Source organism: Pelecanus crispus, chromosome 4, assembly GCF_030463565.1.
Source record: "Pelecanus crispus isolate bPelCri1 chromosome 4, bPelCri1.pri, whole genome shotgun sequence".
NCBI lineage: Eukaryota > Metazoa > Chordata > Aves > Pelecaniformes > Pelecanidae > Pelecanus > Pelecanus crispus.
Genome location: NC_134646.1, coordinates 19,952,567 through 19,976,593, shown reverse-complemented (window position 1 = coordinate 19,976,593; position 24,027 = coordinate 19,952,567). Strand labels below are relative to the sequence as shown.

General features: G+C 42.3%; 1 protein-coding gene across 3 annotated transcripts; it reads right to left on the bottom strand.

Moving 5' to 3' along the window:
* Nucleotides 1–280: 280 nt before the first annotated feature.
* Nucleotides 281–14,092, bottom strand: KLHL8 (kelch like family member 8). Of its 3 annotated transcripts, none has more exons than XM_009483139.2 (9): nucleotides 13,877–14,092; nucleotides 10,069–10,617; nucleotides 7,269–7,455; nucleotides 6,431–6,574; nucleotides 5,110–5,221; nucleotides 2,892–3,060; nucleotides 2,141–2,300; nucleotides 943–1,144; nucleotides 281–503 (listed from the first exon to the last, which is right to left on the bottom strand). In XM_009483139.2, the coding sequence occupies exons 1-9, from the start codon at nucleotides 14,090–14,092 to the stop codon at nucleotides 380–382; spliced, it is 1,863 nt and encodes a 620-aa protein (XP_009481414.1). In that variant the 3' UTR covers nucleotides 281–379. The 3 variants fall into 3 exon arrangements, with proteins under 3 accessions (XP_009481414.1, XP_009481415.1, XP_009481416.1); XM_009483140.2 differs by having other exon boundaries at nucleotides 10,069–10,389; XM_009483141.2 differs by lacking the exon at nucleotides 10,069–10,617.
* Nucleotides 14,093–24,027: the final 9,935 nt, after the last annotated feature.

Genomic DNA, 24,027 nt, shown 5'->3' with positions numbered 1-24,027 from the left:
CAGGGCTGTCGAGTAAAGCTCAGCAGTACTAGCTGCTGCTCTCTCCCCTCACCCCATGCCTGGTTCACAGTTCAATAATGAGTCCCTGCAACAGCTGCCTCAAATGATTCTGAAATTACAACTTCTCAAAAACAGGATGATTGCAGCTCTTGGCAGGTTTTCTCCCGTGAGTCACACTTTTATTCCATATTTTCACAGGCTTTTCTGTATCACTATTGATAGAAAGCCACCAAAAGCTTTACAGTTGCAGAAGGTAACATTTTCACAAAGAAAATGTGTTGGTTTTAATTCTTAACCTACCACACAAAACACAGTGTTTAAAAGCTCTGCAGTGCCTCCCTACTATCATTCCTCTGGAATCTGGAGGAGGCAGCAGAGCTCACATGCAGTCAACGACATTGCTGGATCCTTGGCCCACGTCCCGGATCTGGGTGCTGAGACAAGAGCACACAGCCACGCCTGCCCCTGCCCTGCAGTGTGACACAGAGCCGACCAGTTCCCACCTGAAGAAGAAGGCAGAGGAAAAAAAGTAAGTTCCTGTCCTTTCTGAGCAACTTGAAAGTATTTCTTTTCTGTGTCTGAAATTCCATCACACAGCCTAGCTATTTACTCTGCACAAAAATACACCCTGCTAGTTTATTCTTATTATTTCTCTGGTAAATTTAGTGCAAAATCAGACTGAAACAACCAGAAGAATGTAGATTCTTATTGAATGAAGGGAAGAGGACAAGGGATGGAGAGGAGGAGGAGGAGGTGCTTAAATATTTACAAGAACCACCTAGTGGCATAAGCAGCACCTCTGCATCACCAGTCATGGACATTACTCAATTATTACCAGGAAACAACAGATAGACTCCTACTGCACACTATTTCTATTAGGTTGTGTTTTCATATAGGCAGATTTCATTGTCCTGTTAAGCCAAATAAAAAATTTTCAATTACCTATTCCCTATGGGGTCAAATGCTTCCACTGTATTCAGGTACGCATTGCCATTATGACCTCCAACTGCAAAAATTTTACCCATCAGTGTCGCTATGCCAACGCCACCCCTCGGAGTTGTAAGCTCTGCTACATATTCCCATTTGTTACTGCGTGGGTCAAACCGCTCTACCGAGCTCAGTGGAGAGTTGTCATCAAAGCCACCTGCAAAGAATCATCACATTATCAGTTTTTAGCCACTTCTACTGCTGGAGATATCCAGGACTGGCATTATCAGGCCATTCTCAGCATTCAGTGGGCTAGCATCCAGCTCTATTTCTGTACATGAATTTTACAAGCTCCTAAAAATTAATCTAACAGTTCTCCCTCCTATCACAGTACAAGCATCACCAAGAGTGACAGTTTTCTTCTACTCAAGTTGCAAGGAGAGGTATTTCTATTATTTTTTTCTCCTTGAATTCATCTTACACGTAATTATAATGAAACAGCTTCTAATTTGGAATAGAAGAAAATTAAGATCAGTAAAAGGATGGTCCTGATCTTATTTTGGCTTAAGCAAAACACACTCTTGTGGTGTTTTCAAATTACAGCATTGCCGAATACTTGAGTAGGAGAAAAAATCCTCAAGTAAGACTGCTGCTGGGGCAGCCGTCAGAGGAGCATTTTACTCAAAACTTTTTTTAATCACTTATGATAATCCACAAGGCAGAGCTCTGCAGGTATCACTACGGCATACCTACCTGGCATCTTCCTCCCTCAGGAAAGCAGGTGAATGCAAGGTGGAGCAGAACAAGACAGGCCTAGGGCAACAGGCTGTGGAATAAGTGTAATCGCCATGTGAAAAAGCTACTGTTGTCTACACTCAAAGTAGAACTAGAGTGCTTTAAAAGTGTGTGAACTTAAGAATAATTTTTCCTAAAAGGAAATTACAGATTAGTGAGTCTCAAGAGGATTTTTTGTATAGACATACTGTCCTGAACAGTATAACCCTCCTGAAATGTGGGTTAGGAACTGCTTTTTATTTCCTCGCTAACATACCTTCATTTAAGCATGCTCTGGTTTTGTTTGCTTTCTTCTCCTGCCCAAGAACACAAAGTACAGCTCAGGTCTATCTGTTCCCGTTCCTCTAACAACAACAGCTTCTTCCAAATGCCAGTACTTGGCCGACACAGCATTACAAAATGCCACATCCCTACTCACCGACAACATACAAGCAGCCATGGAGCTCGCTGACACCATTGCCAGCTCTTCGCTGACCCATCTCTTTCACTTCTATCCACTTATCCAAATGGGGATCGTATTTCTCCACACTGGAAAGAGATGCTACACCGTCATTGCCGCCCACAGCGTAAACATGGTTCTGGAAAACAATTGTATAGAGAAAGATTATTTGTAATGTTGTATGTATTTACTCAGTTTTTCATAAGCAATGTTAAAATTATAGGAAAACATGGTATATCCATACAGTCCTAATTATTTACTTTTATTTAAGAATTCCAACAACAGACTTAATTATCTAACAACTTGTAAACACTATTTGCCAGTTAAAGAAGTCAAAGTTATGTACTGTTGCAGACATTTTGCAAAGTATACATGGCGACAGGGGATTACAGTGCAGATGCATTCAGTACCTTTAAACATAGTAACCATGACAAACCGGAGTCTTTGGAATAAGACATGAAGCATTAGCCTGATGTTGTTAGAAGGGTCCTGGTACTTCCTCCCAGTACCTCACATACTGCTGAAACTGGGAGCGCAGTTCAATTTGATATGAGTATTATCCTGAATATCCTCACCTTTTGCACAGCTCCATAGGATTTTGATGACCGGAGGTGCTCAGACCCACCAGCTGCATTTTGTTTGAAATCTTGTGTTCTGCCTTATAAAAGCAGATTTGAAAAGCAGGTGGGTTCCTCAGTTGGCCCCAACTTGGGAGGAAACAGTCACTTACCACAAGGGCTACAGAGCCGACTCCTCCCCTCGGAGTGTTCATTGGGGCGACTGCACTCCATTGATCAGAATCAACATCGTATCTTTCCACATCACTGAAGCAAGTGTTGTCATCTAAACCTCCTATAGCGTAAATGGGGCCACCAAGGGAGGCAAGAGCAATTCCTCTCCTAAGAAAACCACAGGATTGATACCTCAGTGCAAATCCTTACAGAAAGGGAATGGGAAAGACACATCACATGCAATGTTACCTGATTGGCACCTGTTTCAAATTTTGGGAAAAAAGAAATGAAAATTCAAAAACTGAAGTTTATAATAAATAATGCCCAGTAACTGTGGCTGGCTGTCTGTACATCTGTGTCAGTCTTGCAGCTTTACCCTGAAAGTCTTTTGTATGTTTGCAGCCTCCCATTAGAGGGGCTCTAGAGTTTAGTATTAACTTCACCTCAGCTTTCCCAGGCACCTGTATGTTACTGTGTGATCCATGAACTGCTGCAGCTAGAATATTTTTAGACTGCAAAAAGACAAAGCTCCTGTTAAAAAAAAAAAAAAAAAAAAAGGCAGTGGGCATGGAATACTGCTTTGACTGAATGTCACCTAAGGCCCAAGTCCTCTAGTTACATGCTTGGATATATGAGATTGTCTTAGTTACTTGATTTCTCTATCTTGGTACTGAATTTTACACCTCCTGTGTTGTTTTATTGAACCTGATGGAGAACCAAAACCTGCTGGTTTCAACTTTGTTGGTATGGCTGCTGCTACAATTTGAGAATGATTTGGGGGGGGGGGGGGGGGGGGTGGTGTGTGATTTTAATACATATTAAAAGGCAAACCTGTGCTGGATATTAGGTGACTGAACTCTAGCAAGATTTAATTGTAATTTCTTCCATTCTGTTATTTTCTATCAAGTCTGTGCTAAAATAGTTGTCAGATTTTTTTCTACTGAATCTATCAATAGGAGAGTATAATCAGTACTACAAAATGAAAAGTATGGTCTAGAATGTAAGCATTAAGTTTCTGCTTTAACTACCAAGACAGGTGATTTACCATTTCACCGAGAAGATTCTTGTCTCATTACATAGAAGTCATGTTCACAGATACCTAGGCAGGAGCAAGGGAGGCACAATCTTTCTACAGAACAAACACTGTGGCAATATCCTGGGCTTATCTTAAATTGCCTCAGTAGACACCATCAATGGTAACAGTTTTTTCTCAGCTAAGTATTCTGACACCACCTCCGTGAATGGGAGGAGTGGAGCGTAGCCAAGGCACAGCAGCCCTTTCATTTACCAAGGTACTGAGCAAGAAATGTCACAGAAATCTAGGGCTGATATTTCCTGAGAATATGCCCTGGAGTGGTGGCAGGAGGGAGGAAGAAGAGAAAGAAGCCACTTCTAGGAGTCTGGGTCTTCTTTGATTAGGTCACAGCTATAAATAGCTTTAGGATTCAGCCATGCTCAGTATTTTGCTCCTACTTGTACATGATGCTTTTAGAAACAACAAATAACAAAATGGAATGTAGAATTAAGGAGGTTGATTTAAATGACAGCAGAAACAAAAAAATAGAGATCTGTGAGTCCAGGAGCTCCTTAAAAGAATCTTAAATGTCAAAAGGAAGAAAAATCCTCAATCTGACTTTCAGTGTTTTAGTGCTTCCAGCCTTTTGCAGCAAAAACACAGGCAGCTATTTGTTTCCTGGGCATGAAGTATTTCACTGTGCACGTTCTGCTGGCAGTTATCTTGCTCATTCTTGAAAAGACCAAAAAACCCACAGAACAAGTTAATCAGTTTCAAGTTCTTTACTGGGCATAGCAGAAAGGCCCTAGATATTGGAATGCAAGCACAGCTGGAGTAGAAGACCTCTGTGCTCCAGAAGCCAGCCCCCTCAAAAAACAAAAGGGTAATAGAGCGACAAAAGAAAGCCAGGGCCTCTCCCTAGAGAGAGGAATTATGCGGTTTTGCACTGAAATGCTTACAGTATGTTATGCACAACTTTGTGTTTGTGCAAATATGTGATGTGTGCAAGTATGTGATGCAGATTTGTGTTTGCTTTACAGCTAGTAAATAAAGGTGTTTGATAGCATAAAGCCCCAAAATAAGAAAAAAAAATTCCTAAAAATAGCACAGTTGGGAAACCCAAATAAAGGCAGGACAGACCTGATGTTTTTCAACATCAGCAAGAAATGATATATCACAGGCTAGGACTTAAATACACGTACCTCTTCGTGTTCATTGATGCCTTCATCATCCACTTGTTTGTGAGAGGATCAAACACTTCCATGCTTCCTAAGTGTTCATTTCCATCATGTCCACCTACTGCGTAGACTTTACCTGAAACACATACACATCTTACAATACAGAGATTCCTGAGCAACATTTCAGTTTTCATTTATGTAATATCCCTGCCTACATGGAGACAAAAAGCTCAAATAAAGGTTAAAGTTTTCAAATGTTTTCAATATCAGGATTTTAGTAAGTACAGACTTTATATTTTTATATGCTGTACTCAACCAGAGATGTGTTCTAACATGGACTTTTACAGAAAAGCTTGAGATATGCAGACAAAAAATCTTCCCATAACTTAAGTACTGCAGGTCAGATCGGTTTTGGACATTTCTCTCAGTCTCTCCAGATTTTCTATGGAGGAAAAAAAAAATATCTCTGTTCTGTTGCAGCAACACAGGGGCTACCATGTACAAGGAGAAGTTGCATTGTGGGTGCTAAGCTGCTCTGCACTGCATGGACCTAGTTTCAGAAGATGGAGACCCAAAAATAAAGGTAGGTCTGCTCTTGGAGGAGTTACAGTCTCAGTGACTTGCCTGTATGGATTTAAGTATGAAGGGAGCTAGTATGAGTGCTAGCAAATTCTGGGTGACTCTGCTGTGTAAGGCCATTTCTTTATAAATGGATTAAAAAAACCCTAAATCACCTATTAAGGCAAGAGGCTATATACAGTTCACAGAATCAAAATAGTCTGGGTTGGAAGGGATCTTTAAAGGTCATCTAGTCCAGCCCACCCTGCAATGAGCAGGGACATCTTCAACTAGATCAGGTTGCTCAGAGCCCCATCCAACCTGACCTTGAATGTTTCCAGGGATGTGGCATCTACCACCTCTCTGGGCAACTTGTTCCAGTGTTTCATTACAAAAAATGTCTTCCTTATATCCAGTCTAAATCTACCCTCTTTTAGTTTAAAACCATTACCCCATGTCAACAGACCCTACTAAAAAGTCTGTCCCCATCTTTCTTCTAAGGCCCCTTTAAGTATTGAAAGGCCGCAATAAGGTCTCCCCAGAGCCTTCTCCGGGCTGAACCATCCCAACTCTCTCAGTGTGCAGTAATGTCTTTTCAGTAAGCATGCTCTTAGATTGTTTCAGAATCAAAAACCCCTTCATGGGGAAGAAGCTTTACTAAATTGAAGAATATACAGCAGTTAAGCCACTGCAAGACAGATTTATTAAGTAAAAGTACCAATTCCAGCAAAAGGAGCAAACAAGTGCCAACGATTTTGAAAAGGGTTGCTTGAATAGGCTTACTGACCTCCCACAGAGATTACACCCACGTGCCTTCTCCTGCTGTTCATTTCAGGGCCGAAGAACCAGTTGTTCTTACTGATAGAGTAACATTCAATGCTGCGAAATGGGTCACCCGAGCCACCTCTACCACCAACGCAGAACAGCACACCTGAAAAAGACAAAACAGGTTTCCAGAAAACTAGCAGGAAGATGGGGGATAAAGTTGTACAGCAGAGTGAACTGAAAATTATGTAGTTCAGGAGAAGTTGTATTTCACTTCAAGGGGCACAGTCATTGTCCTGCATAATTGGATGCTGGATTTTGGCCTTTGCTTGGCATGTCGCTATGGCAATTAACTATCTGTGCTCTTGCAAAAACAATGCATATTTTAAATATGCTTTCTGTGATTTTGCTTAGGGAGATAAACAGATTGTTTGTTAAATATAACAATGTAAAATTTAGGATTTGCAGTCTAATACTCATCGCTCACTTTTGGTGTAGGTTAGCCAAAAGAGTTTAAAAGTTAGCTCAACCTTCTCGTGCCAAAAGATGTGTCCAGTGTTTTGGGTATAGCTTTGAGCATGCTGCCTGGTCATAACATACTGAACAGTTCTAGCTTTAATACAGGTAGAGCCAATCAGGATAAATCAAGAAAGAAAATAAGCTTTAAAAAAAGAAAATGACTGCTAAAAGTTCTGCTAGGAAAATACAGCACATTACCTAATTACCAGTGAGGTAAACAATGGCTTTCCCAATTTTGCATTAAGTCATTAACAACCATTTATATCAAGCTATCTAACCCTGCACAGATGCCTTTTCTCCACACCACTCCCTACTGGATAATCAGACACACATTTAATTACCAGCAGTCTGCTTCCTTGGTGTTGTGCGAATGGAGTACTCAAAGTCTGGCACTGCCCTGCTGCTCAGGTGAAGGTGGTAGTTTCTTGCTTCATCCAGCAAATCCCTACATTTTAGATTCTGCTTGACAATCTCTTCCTTTGCCACAACACCCATAAGGAAACAAATGGGCAAGAGAGGCAGCCGTACCTGACAGAAATGAACACAGTTGGAGTAACTGGCTGAACTGACTGAGTCTCACCATTTACAGTGACGCACGCATAACAGATGGCAGCTTCTGAGCCAGCTGCCAGCCCCACACGCTTCACTAAAAAGAGCGGCTTTCATATTTTTTTCCAGAATAAGAGCAGTATGAACAGTTCTTTTTAGTGACAAACATTTCCTACAGCCATTTGCCTTTAAGCAGCAGTGGAGAACTGTCCCTTGGCCCAGGCTGAGCGGAGGAAGGAGAATTTGCCGCTGCCTGTGCTGCAACTGCACCTGCCCGGCATGAGGCAGGTAACAGTACAGCCTGTGTCAGGTTAGTCTGCTGAGGGTATGAATTTTCAGCTCATTGCTACGCCAGCGTAAGAGGGCTTTTGCTAGAATGGTTCATTTTCTTTGGGCAGCAAGTCAAAAAGGAAACACTGTCAGCATGAATTAAGCGCCTACTAAGGAGGTACTGCTAGTGCAGTAACACCTTTCGCTAGTGTGGACCTGACAGACTACAGGATGGGGGAGGGTGGGGGGCAGGGCGGCAGGTTGAGAGTTTATAGCTTCCTTCCCCAAATCCTTCCTGTGGCTCCCCAGAAGAGAGCTGGTGACCAGGCTGAGGAATGGAAGGCTCTTTCTGGGTGAGGCTACAGGTGGTCACTGCCCAGAGCAATCTCCAGTGACAAGGGAAGATCTGAAATAAGGTCAGCCTCTCCAAGACTGCCTTGAAATGTCCTCCTCCCCACAGTCATTTATTTCAGCAAACCTTTCATTTGTCCTTGTGAGAAAAACAGTGAGGAATATGAAGTACAATCAGGCGCAAAGGTGGGAGAGGTGTTAGCAGGGGGGGAACTGAAGTAAACCACCATCTGACTTCCTAAGGTTTGGCATCAGTGCTGTCAAGCACCTCCCAGTTAGCTCAGCAGCAATGGTGAAGAAGTCCAGTATCTCTGGTGCTTCTCGGAGCAGCAGGATGGTGCTGTTATATGGCTGACAAGCATCCCTGTCTTCAAGTAAGCAAGTGTCTCTACCAGTTCTTCCTTACCCACTTGCTTTCAGTCCCACTTCTTCCTTTACTTTGGCCCAGCTTATTTCAGGCTGATTAAAAGCACCACCAGAGCCCTGCTAATAAACTCATGAGGTTAGAGATGTGGTAGGAACTCAAGGCTGACAAATTCAGAACCTCATTATAACAGCGAAACCCATAAGGCTGATTACGATGTGGATAAGAACTGTCAAGAAGCCCAGTCATGTTTTCTGCTAGCAATAATGTCCAAATCAACTGATGGCTCCGCATACTCAGGCAAATAACCCATATTTACAGGAAGGGGTTTACTTTTTCATTGATTTGTTCTAGACTCTGGTTTCCATGAATAGAATAAAGCTGTTACTCTTATCTGCTAGCACAACTGGGCAATAAAAATCAATCTTTTTTTTTTTTTTAAATCTCAAATTATATTGCCTGTAAATTTAATTATAGTGTACTAAAGTTTTTCTGTACCAAAACCCTCATGCTAATCTAGATGAAACTGAAGGTTTTTGGAAGACAGTTAATAAACAGTTGTGATCTTTTATCAGGAAATGTGAAAAAGGATGCATGAAGACAATGACAGCAGCATGTTAGTAGACCTCTCGTTACTCACATGACGCCAATATTAGCAATTCTGCCACATGCAAAATATTCAAGTTGGAGTTCAGTGACAACTGAAGCAGCACAGTGGATCCTACCTGCTAAGATACACAGGGTATTCTGCAGCGCATGGCATGTACCCCTCTCTTCCCCAGCACAGGTTCTCCATACCTGACTCAAATACTGTATTTTAAACCCCCATAACAGCACAAATGGAGCTTGAATAATTGAAGTACCTAATGCTTTCACAGGAGGTGGTCTGATAGGTGTTTAAGTAAGTTCAGCTGAGTGACCTTTTGATACCTGTATGTGTTTCTTTCAGAAGCAGGGGACTTGCATCAAGTCTAGATGATTAGACTGCAAACTCCTTTCGGATCCTACAGGTAACCAGCAGTGCTAGTCTAGTGAGCATTAAAGGGTCTCGCCTGTGTTTCCTACCCTGCTAGTAGGGCTAACACATCTTGGTCTTTTGTTAATTAAATATACAGAACATTCTAGAAGTAGCACAACTTGGTGTGATACATCTCTGTTACAGTTTTACTTTCCTAGCCATGTAAAAAACCTCCTCAACAGCTTTGCTCTCCTTTCTTAAGTACAAATACTTACTAGTAAAGGAAGTGAGCGTTTCAAGCTGTAGTAGTATCAAACCAAGTGAAGTGATGGCTTTATGTTCTCCACTATATGTAAATCTAAGAAGTTTCTGCTCTAACAAAGACGCGGCTTTTTGTTGGCTCCCCACCCCGCCCCAGCCATAAGCATAAAGCAAGTACTCTTCTCTCTACAGAAACTGGAGAAAATTACTACTTCCTGATAATCAAGAGATGTAACCTGCTTCCACTGTCAACTCACAACTGTGAATACCAGATGAGGCACCAGCTGCTAAGAACATTTTTCATCTTGAGATCTACCTAAGTACAAACAGTTGATGATACACCTAAATCAGTGATGAGACAGGCACCTGGCACCTTGGTCTGCTCTACCTGTGCAAGTATTTCATCCAGCCACGTAGCATGATGCTGTGGATTGGCTAGCAACCACTTGATAGCAGCGTTGTAAACTTGCTTTTCATTTTCAATATTCAGGTCACTGGAGGACAGGAGTTTATGGAGGTGCTGTGGTGACACGCTCACAAAGTCTTCGCACTCCACCACTTCTGTAAAATGTTCACAAGCATACTGATCAGCCATGTCCATCAAATCAATGCGGTTGTGACTCTCCGCAAATGCCCTGACTGCCAGGCAGTTGGAGGGATGGAAGTGCAGCTTCATGTATTCACAGCACGCCTTTGCTACCAGTTCCACCTGAAGAATGCAAGCAGCGTACAAGAGAGGCTGGACGTTATCCACTGTCAGAGTAAGCCGGGAGGAGTACACAAACTTCACTAGGTCTTCTATTGCATCACCGTCAAAGTCCCTGATCTCGATCAATGTCTGCTTGGCTTCCGCCATTTCCGAAAGAAACATGGCCCTGAAGTAAGGTATAACACAAGCTAGCACCAGTTTGTGGCAGGAGATAAGCTTTGAACCAACCTGAAAAAAAAGAACAAAAAAAACCCCAATCTTTTACTGGAATGTCAGTATGAAAGGATGTCCTATGAAAGGATGGACAGTTAAACTGAAATAAGAATTCTGAACTCGATATATATTGAGCTACTGTATTTTGTTCAAACAAATTAACTCCATTTTCCCTGTACTTCTGACATTAGATCAGTGTATCCCAAGCAGATCTGAGTTGTAACTTGGCCGCCAGAGTAGGGCAAGGCCGTAACACAAGGAAACAATAGCACTGATGCACTGAACTTGCTTTTCTTTGAGAGCCGTGTCCTATTTTTTAAATGAAACATTCTTAAGAACCTTCTAGATACATCTTGGAGACAGGAGGAGACTGCTAGGCACTTGTTTGTTTTATGTGTATTCAGAAACTTTAAGTGGGGGGAAAAACATTGTAAAGTAACATTTTTAGACTACTTAATTTAAACGTCTGGACTTTTACTACTGTTGAGGAATTTATAATGCTGTTTATAGAAGCAAATTCATGTAAAACCGCAGTAATAACAGCTATTACAGGGATTATTAAAAGTTACCAATCACTTTAAGATTTTTAGAAGCTGTTCAGCCACAAAAGATAGAGCATTCCTCATAAAGACAAGGTATTTTTCAAAATTGTGATCAGAAGTGCAAACTAAGCTTTTCACTTACAAAATTCTAGAATTCAATTACATTAAAAGAGAATGTAAATATTGAAGGTAAATGAACAACCCGCTACTTATTTGTTACAGGAGTGCTTTCTTACAGCCTTTGTCATTCTGCAGTCTGCGTAACATAAAGGGATGGCCGAGTTAAGCAACCAGTTTCCCTGACAGACTCGAATTACGTGTTCATTTTCAGATGAAGGTGTTACAGTGAGCTGTCTTGCAATTTTTTAAAAAAAAAGGACATTAAATTATAAAGCATAATTTGGAGTTTTTTCTAGCTCTGATTCAATACACAATTGCTCTACCCTTTTTAAAAGTGCGTATTATCAACACCAGTGTAACCTGCCTGGTGAGCAGTAAGTTGAGTACAGAAAGCAAACACACATGATAGAGTACAGAGATTAAGAGAGGAAAAGATGGATGGTTCAGTGTGAGTTAATTAGATCACTTCAGAAGGAACAATTCATAGACCTACCAAATGAACAGAAAACCAAACCAAGAGGAGAAAAGCAGATGGTATGCATCTGTCACTCTCCGCCTTCTAACAGGGAAACTGTTCATATGACAGTAAGAGTGCAGTAGGTTAATTCCAAATTTTAACTCTTTGGAGCAGAGGAAGTCTCCCCGTGTGCTCCCACAGTTTATCACTGTTACAGTGTCAGCACTCCGACTAATTATAGTACTGATGCAAAAAGATGCTACCAGCTGGTCTGCTATATCAGGGAAAGCTCCTAGGCCATGCTCACCTTCAGAGATTTTTATTCTGCCCATCATCCTATGCTCTAATTAGATCTTTCTTTTGAATTAAGTGGCTTCACTATTTTACCCAAATCTGCTTAATTTTAAGTATCTAGCAAGTTCTTGGTATTTCAAAATCAGAGTTCCCCTCCAGTTATTAACTATCATATTTTAAATGCCAGCAGTTAAATCAAAAATTGGTCTGACAACAGCAATGCCAGAATTGCTTACTATCAGAGGTCACGTACAAAAGCAGAAAGTTCAGTAGAGAATTAATTACTCTTAAAATGTGAGAAATGCCTGAGCACTACAGAAAAAAAAAAAATTCTTGTTCAAGATATAGCTACCAGTTACTTGAAAATAACTGATTTAGGAAGCCTTACAGTAAGATGTACATAGGTTGCTCTAGCCTCCATAGATTATATTCTCTACTTGAGGACTGGAAACCAAGTCATGCAATCTAATATTCTTAAATTACCAAAGTAGCTCCACACACATAATAGAAATGAACATTAATACAAGCCTACTTAGGGAAAGTTAAACTACAGCCACAGTAAAGCGTGTTTTCCAAGCCAAGTTTCCCTAGCAGGAGTATACATTTAATTATGTTTATAAAATAAGACTTTCTGCCTTTCTTGCAAGGGTGGGTGGAAAGGAAGAAAGGTGAGGATGAGGTCAAGAAAAGGCAAGAGGAAGCTTGTTAAGAGTTCTGACATGAACCTTCTTCCCCAAAATGCCTTTTAAAATGACAAATGTAAAAAGACCTGATGATGGCTCTCATGCCGTCTGGAGCAGCTTCAGTATTGTCATTCAGTGTCCTGTGAGCACTAACTCAACTGTTAGCCACTAGACCTATTCACTGCTGCATGTAGTGCCTGCTCAGTGCCTGGTGACAGGCAATTTAATATGTGCTGTGAAGCAGAACAGAAAAATATTCCTGCTTATTCTACTCCTGTTGTCCACTGGGGCAGAAGGGAGAGAAACCCTCTTCCTCTCAGACATATCCATTGTCTCCCAAGCGTTTTAGAAAGATGAGATGCCCACTGGGGGGGGGGCACCAGGGACACACATCTGTCAAGGATTTTCCCTGTTAATATCTAATAGTAAAAGTAGCAGACAATTTCTCCTAAAAGCATCTGTCATTTGTTCTTGTTATAGGAGCTATGCTTCATCTCTTTTTCTTAAATAACTATCGTGCACTACTAAGATGTCTAGCTAAGCAATACTTAATATTTTTAGGTGCTGGCAACCACTGTTACAGATGCTAGATAAAAATTTATTGTGATCAGAATATAAGTAATATACAGCTGAGTTGCAAAGAATGCATTAAAGCCATGCTATGCAAGAATCATAAAACTGGTTTCCTCCTCCTCCTTTACTCTTTGATCAGCTGTAGAACATAATTGTCTGGGGTATTTTTTTTTTCTTTCTTTGAGAATGCTGGAAGTTAGATTTGTTCCGGAAATCCTGTTTACCAGGAAAGATCTAGCAGAGCAACACAGAATGCAAAAATAGACATAAAATTGGGGATGAAAGTGTGTGAGAACAAAGAGGCTAAAAGGAGCTGAAATTGCACAGTAATATACTCATCAACTGTGGGAACTTGCTTAGAAGGCAAGTTGGGTGAGGTCAGACTCATGTACTTCCTCTCTCAGCCTGTCAATATCTTAAGTGTTTACATTTCAGTTGTAAATTTCCTAACTAAAAAAAAAACCCACAAGCATATCTAGAGATGCCTCAGATCCAACAGGTATTCTGTGGCTTCCATACCCCTGCCCAAATTCACAGCCACCTCCAGCACGCTTATTCATAGCTTACTCAGATTTTTAAATGCAGTGGATGTGTGACAATATCACCTTCAGTGTAACATCGCAGAGCTCTCCAGCTTCAAAGAAGTGAAGAAGAGAGCTGTGAAAATCCTTCCAAGCCTCATTTGCTTCAAATACAAAGGTGTCATCTTCACCATCACTGTTGGAAGATCTAGTTTGCTGCTGCTGCTGCTGTTGCTGCCGCCTTTTTCCCTTTATCAGATGTTGTTTTGCTTGCTCTGGGACCATGGATTCTGAAGCCATTGGCTGTTTCTTCTTTCACTGCGTGAATCTTCAAAAACTCCTGCCCAGACAAAATCCAGCCCATCAGGAGCCAAGTCCTAAAATGTAGTTAAGTTCTGTTCATCTTCCTGTTTAAAAAAACACAAAAAAAAGCAGATGAGACATTAGGTACTGCTAGTACCTAACACTTTGGTTACATGTTATAAATACTACCTATAATCCTACTTGGGGAAGGTGGAAGGAGAAGGGGGAAAAAAGACCCACAGTCAAGAATCCTATGCAGGTACCTTTAGGAAAAGCCATTGTTTGTGAACTTGTTGCCCACACTTCTTGAAAAAGACAGGAAACAGAAAAGGCAAGGATGTATCTTCCAACATTCCTGATCTCACTGCTGTGGATGGCAGAGGAACAGAAGGGACCTGGCCCACAGACAGCTGTGCTTTGGTCCTTAAAAAGCATCTCTCATCACTGCTGCCACAGACAGACTATTGATCTGACCCCAACGGGTATCTTGTACATACTTACTACTCAGCTTTCCTAGGTCTCTTCAAAACCTAAAGCAATCCTTAAGCGTTTTATGCAAATGTAAGCAAAATATAAAAAGCTTCTACAGAACTAGAGAACAAGAATTTACACTTGGAGAAAAAGCTTGGAATGAAAATTATTTTTTATCTAGCAACCTCATTAATCCAACAGATCGATATTTAAAGCATCACAATGAGTGTTACGCAAAAGTTTGCTCCTACTTGCTAGCTTTTATTTTAGACTGTTTACCCAGCTTAGCTGAAGATATCTAAGGTGTCAAAGATTTATACAGCTCGGACTAAAGGAATCTTAGGTATCCCAACATCACATGAAAGACAAATCAGGGATACCACAATGGGGAGAAGGCTTTTTCTGCTTCTGTCACTCAAATATTTTACTCCCCCTGATACTGTGAGCTTCAGTTAGGTTAAGCTTGAAGTCCACCTTTTTATTTGAAAAAAAAAAGTTAAGCAGTAGGGGAAGAGCAATTTTTTTTTCCAGTTTGGTAGCATATTTTAAGTTTCAGCTCTGTGTGTCTAAAAGCCATGAAAGCCAACTCCGTGAGATCTAAGCTGTGCATCCACGTGCTTTGTAGAAGATTATGAAGGCCACAGGAAAAAATGAATACTGTTTGAAAGCATGGAGTTATTAAATCAGCTTACAAGCAAGAGTTCTGTTAGATTTTGGCAAGGGAAGCAAATGGATTTGTAAGGTTTTAAGACAAAGTCTCTGGAGAGCGTATTTCGTAGCGTGGTCCCCTCTTACACTGGCTAGCTTTGGTTTTCATGTTTTCTGGTTAATTTCTTATGCATTCATTCTTCATTCTACGCTAAAAGTTGATGATTGCTGTAGTTAGTGATTTCTGCTCATGGTCTCTGGTGGAAGTAACACAAAATTCTTCTACAATAAAAATCTGTCACATGTCTGGGACCAGAACTGATTTCCTTCTGGGATATTTTGAAAGCGTCCATGCTTCTTACTAAATTTACAACTCCTCATGCATCAGTACTGGAGAAAGAGCAGGAAGTGACATGAGGTGATCATACTCGTTTCTGCTGTAGGTCACAGGGTTGCTGCCAGCTCCATGTCCTGTGCGGTGACAAGGCTGTTGGCTGCACTGGGCCAGGCAGGTTAAAGCAAGATCAACATGCCTAGAATATTCACTAATGGTGCTGTAAGCAAGGTAAATATTCCTCCTTTAAAAGGTATCTAAGAGAAAGATTTTACTTCTTCTAAAACCACAAACTAGCTCAAAGATATTACAGATCATGGGTTATTTATATAGTTTGTAGCAAGGAATACCTTCTTCTGCCGAAAACTTAACTTCTGTTATGCCAGATCTGACAAATTACTATCCTAAGATGTTTTTCTAGTTCATTAGGAGGAAAAATGTTGATATTTTGGTTCTCCTCTTTTAACTTCAAATTAATCCTCCAGTACTGATACTCACCCCCTTTGCTTTGTTTAACATGCCCTTCAAAGAAGTCACTATTACCACTGAGACTGAAGCTAACACAAAGCTTCAGAGGCAACCTACTGAAGTTACAAAAGTGAACAGAGACAAACAAGAGGAAAAAGAGAAGTTGAAATGCTGTACAAGGGGTTTGAAAAGCACCATGTATTATTCATTCAGAGGTAAGATATAGCGTCTTTAGCCTTTAGGGAGTTCCTTTAGAGAACTCTTGCTTATTTTGGTCCTTAACTGACACTCTCACTTCTCCCTAGCTACTTCTCACCTAACAGTATTTCTACAGCCGAGTAGAAACGCTGCTTTCGGACAGAACTGCCACTGGCTACTAAATGATAGTTCACAGCACCCAAGTCGTAAGGTTTTCGCCTCTGGCATATATGCTACATTTATCCTCATGCTTTAACTGCAACTGCACATATACTTTCCAAAACTATTTTGTGTCTCACTGTAAAAGAGGCTGATGGTGTATGTTTTACTTATTCTGGGTATGCCACCAACACAAAACCCATGAGTCTTAAGATAAATCAGTGCTGTTGGGGTGACTTTTTTTTAATGTTCTAAATAAACTGAGCAATAACACAAAAGCCAAACATAACTGATTTTAAGCAATGCTTTTCATCCATATCTGATGCTTGTATCAAATGAAGCTCTGAGCTCTCACCTACAAGAAAAGCAGCTGAGCACATATTTGGATTATATATTTAGTACATACTAAGTACACACCTGATATTGCAGGGGAAGAAACTAGAAATCACATCAGAGGAGACCAAGGCCATTACTGAGGCACACAGCCATAGACAGGAGAATCACATGTACAAGGGAGCTCCCAGTATGGCAATATCAAATAAATGTATGGGAACATGAAAGCAAGTCAGTTACTGCTCCTTAGGTAAAAAGAAGTTTCTGCGATGTGTTAATTTTTAACATGTTTAATATAACCTCAAGGAAATATTCAGATAGCAATAGTCTGACACACTTCAGTTTCATTTTGATGAGACTTGTGACAGATAGTAATATCTTAGATAAGATTTTTATTCTTCCCCCAAGTCACCAATTCAGAAGCATCTTGTTTCTGTGATACATCTCTATCATCCAAATCTTTTTTAGATATCTATCCACAAATCCTCCACTTGTCTCTTCATTACAACATCTCACAGCTTGAGTCTTTAAACAAATCATCATCTACTGTGGACAGTACCAGCTGTAGCCATGAGACAGCTGTAAAGCTAACTCTGAAGGAGGGCCAGGTCACTGTATAGATCCAGTTGGTTGTTAATTGTATCTGGCTTGAGAAATAGCACTGCTATGAATTATATTGACTATCTGAAAAATCAAGGGATTTTCATAATCAGAGGTTTAAGGTCAGTCAAGAGCCACATACTTAACTTCTGTAAAGGGCCAGTCTTATCAACATGGTGCACTCCTAAACACAAAGAGAACTAATATTACAGATGTAAACCAATATTAAGATAACGTACTGAAGTGTGTGATACAATCTATCACGACCCAGACAGAAAGAGAGAACAGATGTTTCATTTGCAGAAAATACTGGTTTGGGCTGATCTGAATGCTTAGCTATAGGCCTTTACAGTTCTCAGATTTTACAGTTCTCAGATTTTGAATGGAACATTCAAAATCAAGATACTAAACTCTGGAAATCTGAAGGTCACGCAGAAGTCATGAAGGTCAGTATATTTCAACTCCAAACCTACTCCTCCTTCCAGCTTGAAGTGGAACAGTAAATAGTTTTGTCATTGCACAGCCTTAAAGGGACAGCATATAAAAAGAGCAAGAAGTTGAAGTTGTATTTTCACATCTTTAATTATACAGAAGTTCACTAGTTTAAGAACCACTAGCTAGGAGGATTAATCAGCATTTAGGTTAGCGTGCATGATGCTCCATTAATTATGTACTAAGAATCCACAAACTGAGAGAGAAGAGTCATTTACAGATTTGCTCCCCAAATCAACAGTAATGCAACAATAACATCCACCTACTTGAGGTTAGTTTAGTACTGGTGAATGCTGCAGACTTACCCACACAGAGTCTTCCCTCTCTAGAACAAAACACTGCCATGGGCATTCAAAAACTCAATTAACATGTGTTCTCTTTTCATCTTGGCAATTAAGTCTTCCAGCCTCGGTACAGTCTAGTATTTTGACTACACTAAGAGTGTAAGTGACGCATCACAGAAAGTGACTTGACTCTAAGGAAACTAAAGGAAGTGCCTCATTCATAACATCATCTGTTATTCCTTGTAGACAGCTGCTTGACACTTTCCATGAAGGAGTAACCATCTGAATAAAAAAAACCAAACCACACATTGTTTATAGCTCACCATTGTTCACTGAGAGCAGGTCAGCAATTTTCTTGTTCAAGTTAAATATTTAGAAATATTGATGATGTCTGCTGTTCCAGACCTGGTCCTCAGCGCTGGTCTTCAGGCAAGGGACTGAGGATCCTGTCCTAGCTATTCCTCACTATCAAACTTAGAAAAGCAAGCAGGGATGGGTAGTCAGAGCACAAGCACGTTGTATCTGGTGCAATTCAGATAACAGTACGTCGTGGTTGAACCCTAGCCAGCAACTAAGCACCACAAAGCCATTTGCTCGTGCGTGCATACACACACCCCCGCCCCCAGTGGGATGGGGGAGAGAATCAGAAAAGTGAGAAAACTCATGGGTTGAGATAAAAACAGCTTAATAACTGAAGTAAAATAAAGTAAAATAGTAGTAGCAGTAATATACAAAGCAAGTGATGCACGATGCAATTGCTCACCGCCTGCCAATGGATGCCCAGCCAGTCCCTGAGCAGTTATCACTGCCCCCCCAGCCAACTCAGTTTATATACTGAGCATGACGTCATATGGTATGGAAGGGATCTTCGGCCAGTTTGGGTCAGATGTCCTGGCTGTGCCCCCTCCTGGCTTCTTGCTGGCAGGGCATGAGAAGCTGAAAAGTCCTTTACTAGTGTAAGCACTACTTAGCAACAACTAAAACATCAGTGTGTTATCAACATTATTCTCATGCTAAATCCAAAACACAGCACTATGCCTGCTACTAGGAAGAAAATTAACTCTATCCCAGCTGAAACCAGGACACAGTAACATCCTAAAGTGAAGCAATTTTGATTCAGACATTCTAGCTAAATCTGAAACTGTATTAAGTGTAAAATTCCTCAAGTCACATAGAGTATTTATGTTCAGTAGAGGTAAAATATCTCAAACAATTTTGAAGCAAAAAGAAGTGGAAGACATTAGGCAGTGGCAGGACGTGAATGAACATCACTCTATTTTCCCCTGTCATGAAATTAAACCCCAGGAATCCCGGACGACAAGCCAACCTAGATGTTGGGAGTACATGGCCTCGTCCCCTTGTCAGGTAGCTTGGGAGACAGCGCCTCAGAAAGAGGGGATTGTCCTCGTTCTTCCACTGACACAAGGGAGGAAGACATTTCAGTGACACAGAACAGAAACAAACCCAAGATTCCCACTATAATCTGAAATAGGCAGTGTTCAGATGAGCAGTATTATGATACCCAAAAATCCAATGCTCTTTTATGAGCAGTGGTACTGAAGTTGGAAAAAAGGCAGCACAAGTCCAGGAGAAATCAAGATACAGGTGAAGTTTCGCCAACTATCCTGTACGTAATTTTGGTTATCCACCCACAAGATGAACAAAAATCACATCATTATCTGTGCAGAGAAGGGCAGTTAGCTCACTCAGGAAGCAAAAGGGCCTTTTAATTGAAGGAGATGAGAAATTTGCCTTCTGTAAATGCAAAGTTTGTAGCCCTATGAGCAGGGAGGTTTTGGAAGTGACTTGAGTACGAACAGACTGCAGGCATATAAATATATACAAGTCTGTATGTGTGGCTGTGTAAAATTAACTTGTCTAATACAGAGCCTGATGACTCTCTGCAAGTATTTACACAGTGGTGCTGCTGACCACAAGATTAGGTAAGCATATGCAGTGACAAGATCGCCTCCAGTTTAATCTAGCTAACAGAACAGATCTAGCTGTTGTCCTGTGTTGTACTAAGGAAACTCGAACATTTGAAAAGTGGGCAGCTGGCAGAGCTAAGGAAGAGACAGAGGGAGAGAAGTGGGAAGGGCAGGAGGCAGCTGCAGTGCAAACTGCAGCCAAGCAGCAGCTTTGGCAGGGACTGCGCAAGCAGCTGTTCGCTGTTCAGTCTGGTTACAGCTGCATCACCAAGAAGGAATGGGGGGGTGAGAGGGAATGATAGACAAAATAGTGTAGAAAAATGTCAGTGCTCTCCCCTCCTCCATTTACCAATTACATCAAAGGAGTTACGGAAACCTTATGCAAAACTGCTCAGATGCCCATACTAATTAGGTCAAATCAGAGAAGGTTGGAAAACATGGGAAAATTCAAGTTACACACTGTATTACAAGCCTAAGCCTACGGTACTTTTCAGCAGAAAGTTAATTTAACAGGAGGAAAAAAAGAAAAAACAAAAACAGAAACCACACATCTAACTGGTTTAGCTTGTTTAAAACCACCAGGCTTCCTTTTGTAGAAATTCAGAATTCTTTTTTTTTCTTAGACAACACTAATATAAAATTTCTAGATCCTTTCAGTATTTCAAAGGTTCTTTGTAGCAAAGACTGACATGTAGTATTGTTTTGTGTTACTTGTCACACAGGTAGTTCAGAAAACAGTGAAATGGGTACAGTTGGCACCATCTTTCATCTGCTTCTGTAACCAAAACCCTATCAGTGCTGTAGACACACAAACAGTGAATGCTCTTTCTTGGAAAAATGCAACAGAAAAAGGACAGAAAAGGTGTTTTTTAGAGCATGAAACATGGATAAAATCTCATTTTGGAAATCATTCTGCCTGGCAATCCCTTAATCCTGGTTTGAGACAGCTTCTTCCCTACTTCCTTTGATCCAATATATGAATATGCTCAACAAAGTTCTACTGAGGTTTAATCCCAGTTTCTATCAAACACCAGAAAGGCCAACTGTGTTCTGGGCCTTATGGGATGACAGGTTGAAAATTTTGTTCAATTTTGCATAATCAAAACCAAACAGACAACCTAATATGCCACGATTTACTTACACTTGATTTCCTTTTGCTTCAGAACCACCACCAAAATCCATCAGAAGCCCCAGAACAGCACAGAAGGACCCTGCTTTGCAGATACAGGTGTACTTAAGAAGTTACTTATTTATGCAAGGTAACCTTGGGAATATCCAAAAAGTAGAACACAAAAGAAAAAACACTGCAAATCAGTGTAATTCTTGGGAGCATAGTGAAGCGTTGATAGGTAATAAAAATTTTAACTAGTACTTTACATTTGTAAGAACACAGAACAGGCCCTTACCAAGGAGAGGCACCATTGTCTTCTCTGATAGACCTGATTAAAAATAACAATAGTTAATGGTCTCCACAGCAGTGTTTAGTCCAGCCCTTCCTGGGAAGTGTTAATGGAGAGCATTCTAAGTCATCTGCCAGCTGCCCTTTACCCTGGACATGTAAATCAAGGTATGGTACCCACCAGAGCATCGGAGAGCTGTAGCCAAACACCGTTTCCCATACACCCACCAGCCCCATCCTCTCAGGGCTCTCTGCCTTAGCTGTAAACCATCATCATATTCTCTTGTCTAGAGTCAAAGCTCACTGAGGCTGCAGCCTCACGTTACACTCACAAGTCAAACAGCTCAAACCACAAAGCAATATCATCTTCCTTTTGTTCCAGAGCTGTTAGGCTCCTTCAAAATCTGTTTGAAATCAGGAGGGGGCAGAGGTGATAAAAGGCTTCACAACCCAGGAAGCTACAACTATTCCTGCAGGAAATTATTATTACAAAATCTGTTTGGTGAAGCCTGCTGAGGAGGAACTAAGACACTGGCTAACATGGTACTACGCTGCCTTGCATCAGATTACTGGCAGTAATTACACAACAATTGTGTCCTCTTGTGACCACATTGATTAAACTTGCTTTTACAAATAAATGGTCAACTAGAAAACTGGATGCCAGGACACTGACATCTCACTAATACTTTATAAAATAAACCAGGTCATGAGTACACTGCTAATCACATGCTGCACAGAAACTACAGGTACAATTTTGGCATGTTACAAAGCGGACACATGTCTACAAAGCACAAGAGTTCACACAGTTTATAGGGGAATCAGCCCAAACTAACTCAAAAACCTCAGACCCAATTGCTTAAAGAAGGTGGCTGAACCTTTTGCAGCTTAACCTCCATTACAAACAATCAAAGGCATGTGATGCACCTGTTGTGGTTTTAGCTTGTTAACATCTGATGAGCTATTTTACTTGCTGTGGTACTTTTCTACAGTCACACGTGTGAATTGTTTCTTGATTATACTTCCAGAAGCCTTTGCAACAGGCACAGAAAGCCAGGTATCTCTAAGTTTTATACCTTTTACTACTGCAGAATACACAGGAATGACTAGGCAAAAGAGGAAATGCAGATCTATGAACCAGGAGGCCCTATATGGTTTCTGAACTACCTCCATAGCCCTTATGGATAAGAGCTTGATCAACTGATACTTCCCAGCAGCCAGTAAGCAGTCAGCTTGAGTGGAGATGGGAAGGTGGAACCTATCAAAGCAGGAAGGAAATTCAAGCAGGCGATATAAAGAGCTGGTGGAGTTATGGCAGCTGAAATTCTCATTTATTTGAGAAGGAAGGAGAGGCTAGGAACTCCTGAGGCTCTCTCCAGTAGCAACACGTAATTTCTTGGTGCTTTTTAGCACAAGAAATATTTGGTTTGGGGTAACTGAAGTGACGTTACTTGTTATCCATTAGAAGATGTCAATATAAAGTTGACCAGGGTGCTAGTTTCTTGGGCTGTGGTCTCTGCAGTAGTGAATTACATGCAGCATCTTGAAATGCAGGGACTCCCAGCTCCGTTTACTTGCGTGGACTTTGTCTCTGTGATGGAATCGCACGGCAGCTAAGAGCTCTGTGAGCGCAGGGCTCCACGGGCGCCTCCCAAGGAGTAAGCCCTCCGATGCCGAGGAGAGGCCAGCCCAGGCAGCATGCCACCCCTGCGTGCTCATGCAAGGGGCACAGTCCAGCCCTGGGTGATCTGCACCAATTCTGGGTTAATTTACAAGAAATCCACGCTCGGTTTGGGTCTCCGAAGCCGCTCGTGGCAATAACCGTTCGCAATGAAAGGGAGCGGGGCCCGTTACCGCCCGCCCGGCTGAAGGAGCGCCTCACGGCAGCGGGGTCCGGGCCGCCCTGCCCCGCGGCTGGCGGGGCGCCCCGGGGCTGCGAATGGACGCGGGGGGCTGCAAGGAGGAGGAAAAACCAGCCCGCCCGGCCGCGCCGGAGCAAGCGGGACCGCTTGGCGTTACACCTGAGGGGAGGGCGCTGAGTTACATAAGGGCAGGGGCAGCCCACCATGGCGGCGGCGGGCTCTGAGCGAGGACGAGCGCGGTACGGCGGCGGGGGAAGGGCCCGGCAGCGGGGTGCAGCCCTCCCGCGGCAGGGGAAGGCGGGGGGTGGGGGGGAGGCGGCGGCGGCGGCCCCGCCGGCTCGGAGGAGAGACGCGGTTCCCTCCCGGCGCCCGCCCCGCTCACCTGCGCTGCGGCGGAGAGCCGGGCTCCGGCGGCGGCGGGCCGGCCGGCCGGGAGGAGGGGGGCGCGCGCCCGCGCGGGGCAGGGCGGCGGGGCGCATGCGCCGCGCCAGGGAGGGCGGGGCGGCCGTTGGGGCAGGGGCTGCCTCGTGGGGGGGGCGGGGGCGCAGCCCGCGCGGGGGCTGCCTCGCGCCCGTGGCGGGTGCTCGGTGCGCGCCCCGGCGCGGCGAGGCTCCGCCATGTCGGGCTCCTTCCAGCGTGGCCCGTGGCATTACCAACAGCCAGCACGTCCCTTCCTCCCCCCCCAAGGAACCCCGTCAGGCGAAGGAAGGGCCTGGTCGGTGTCCGAGCCCGTGCTGCCGGTTTTACGCCTCGCGGCGT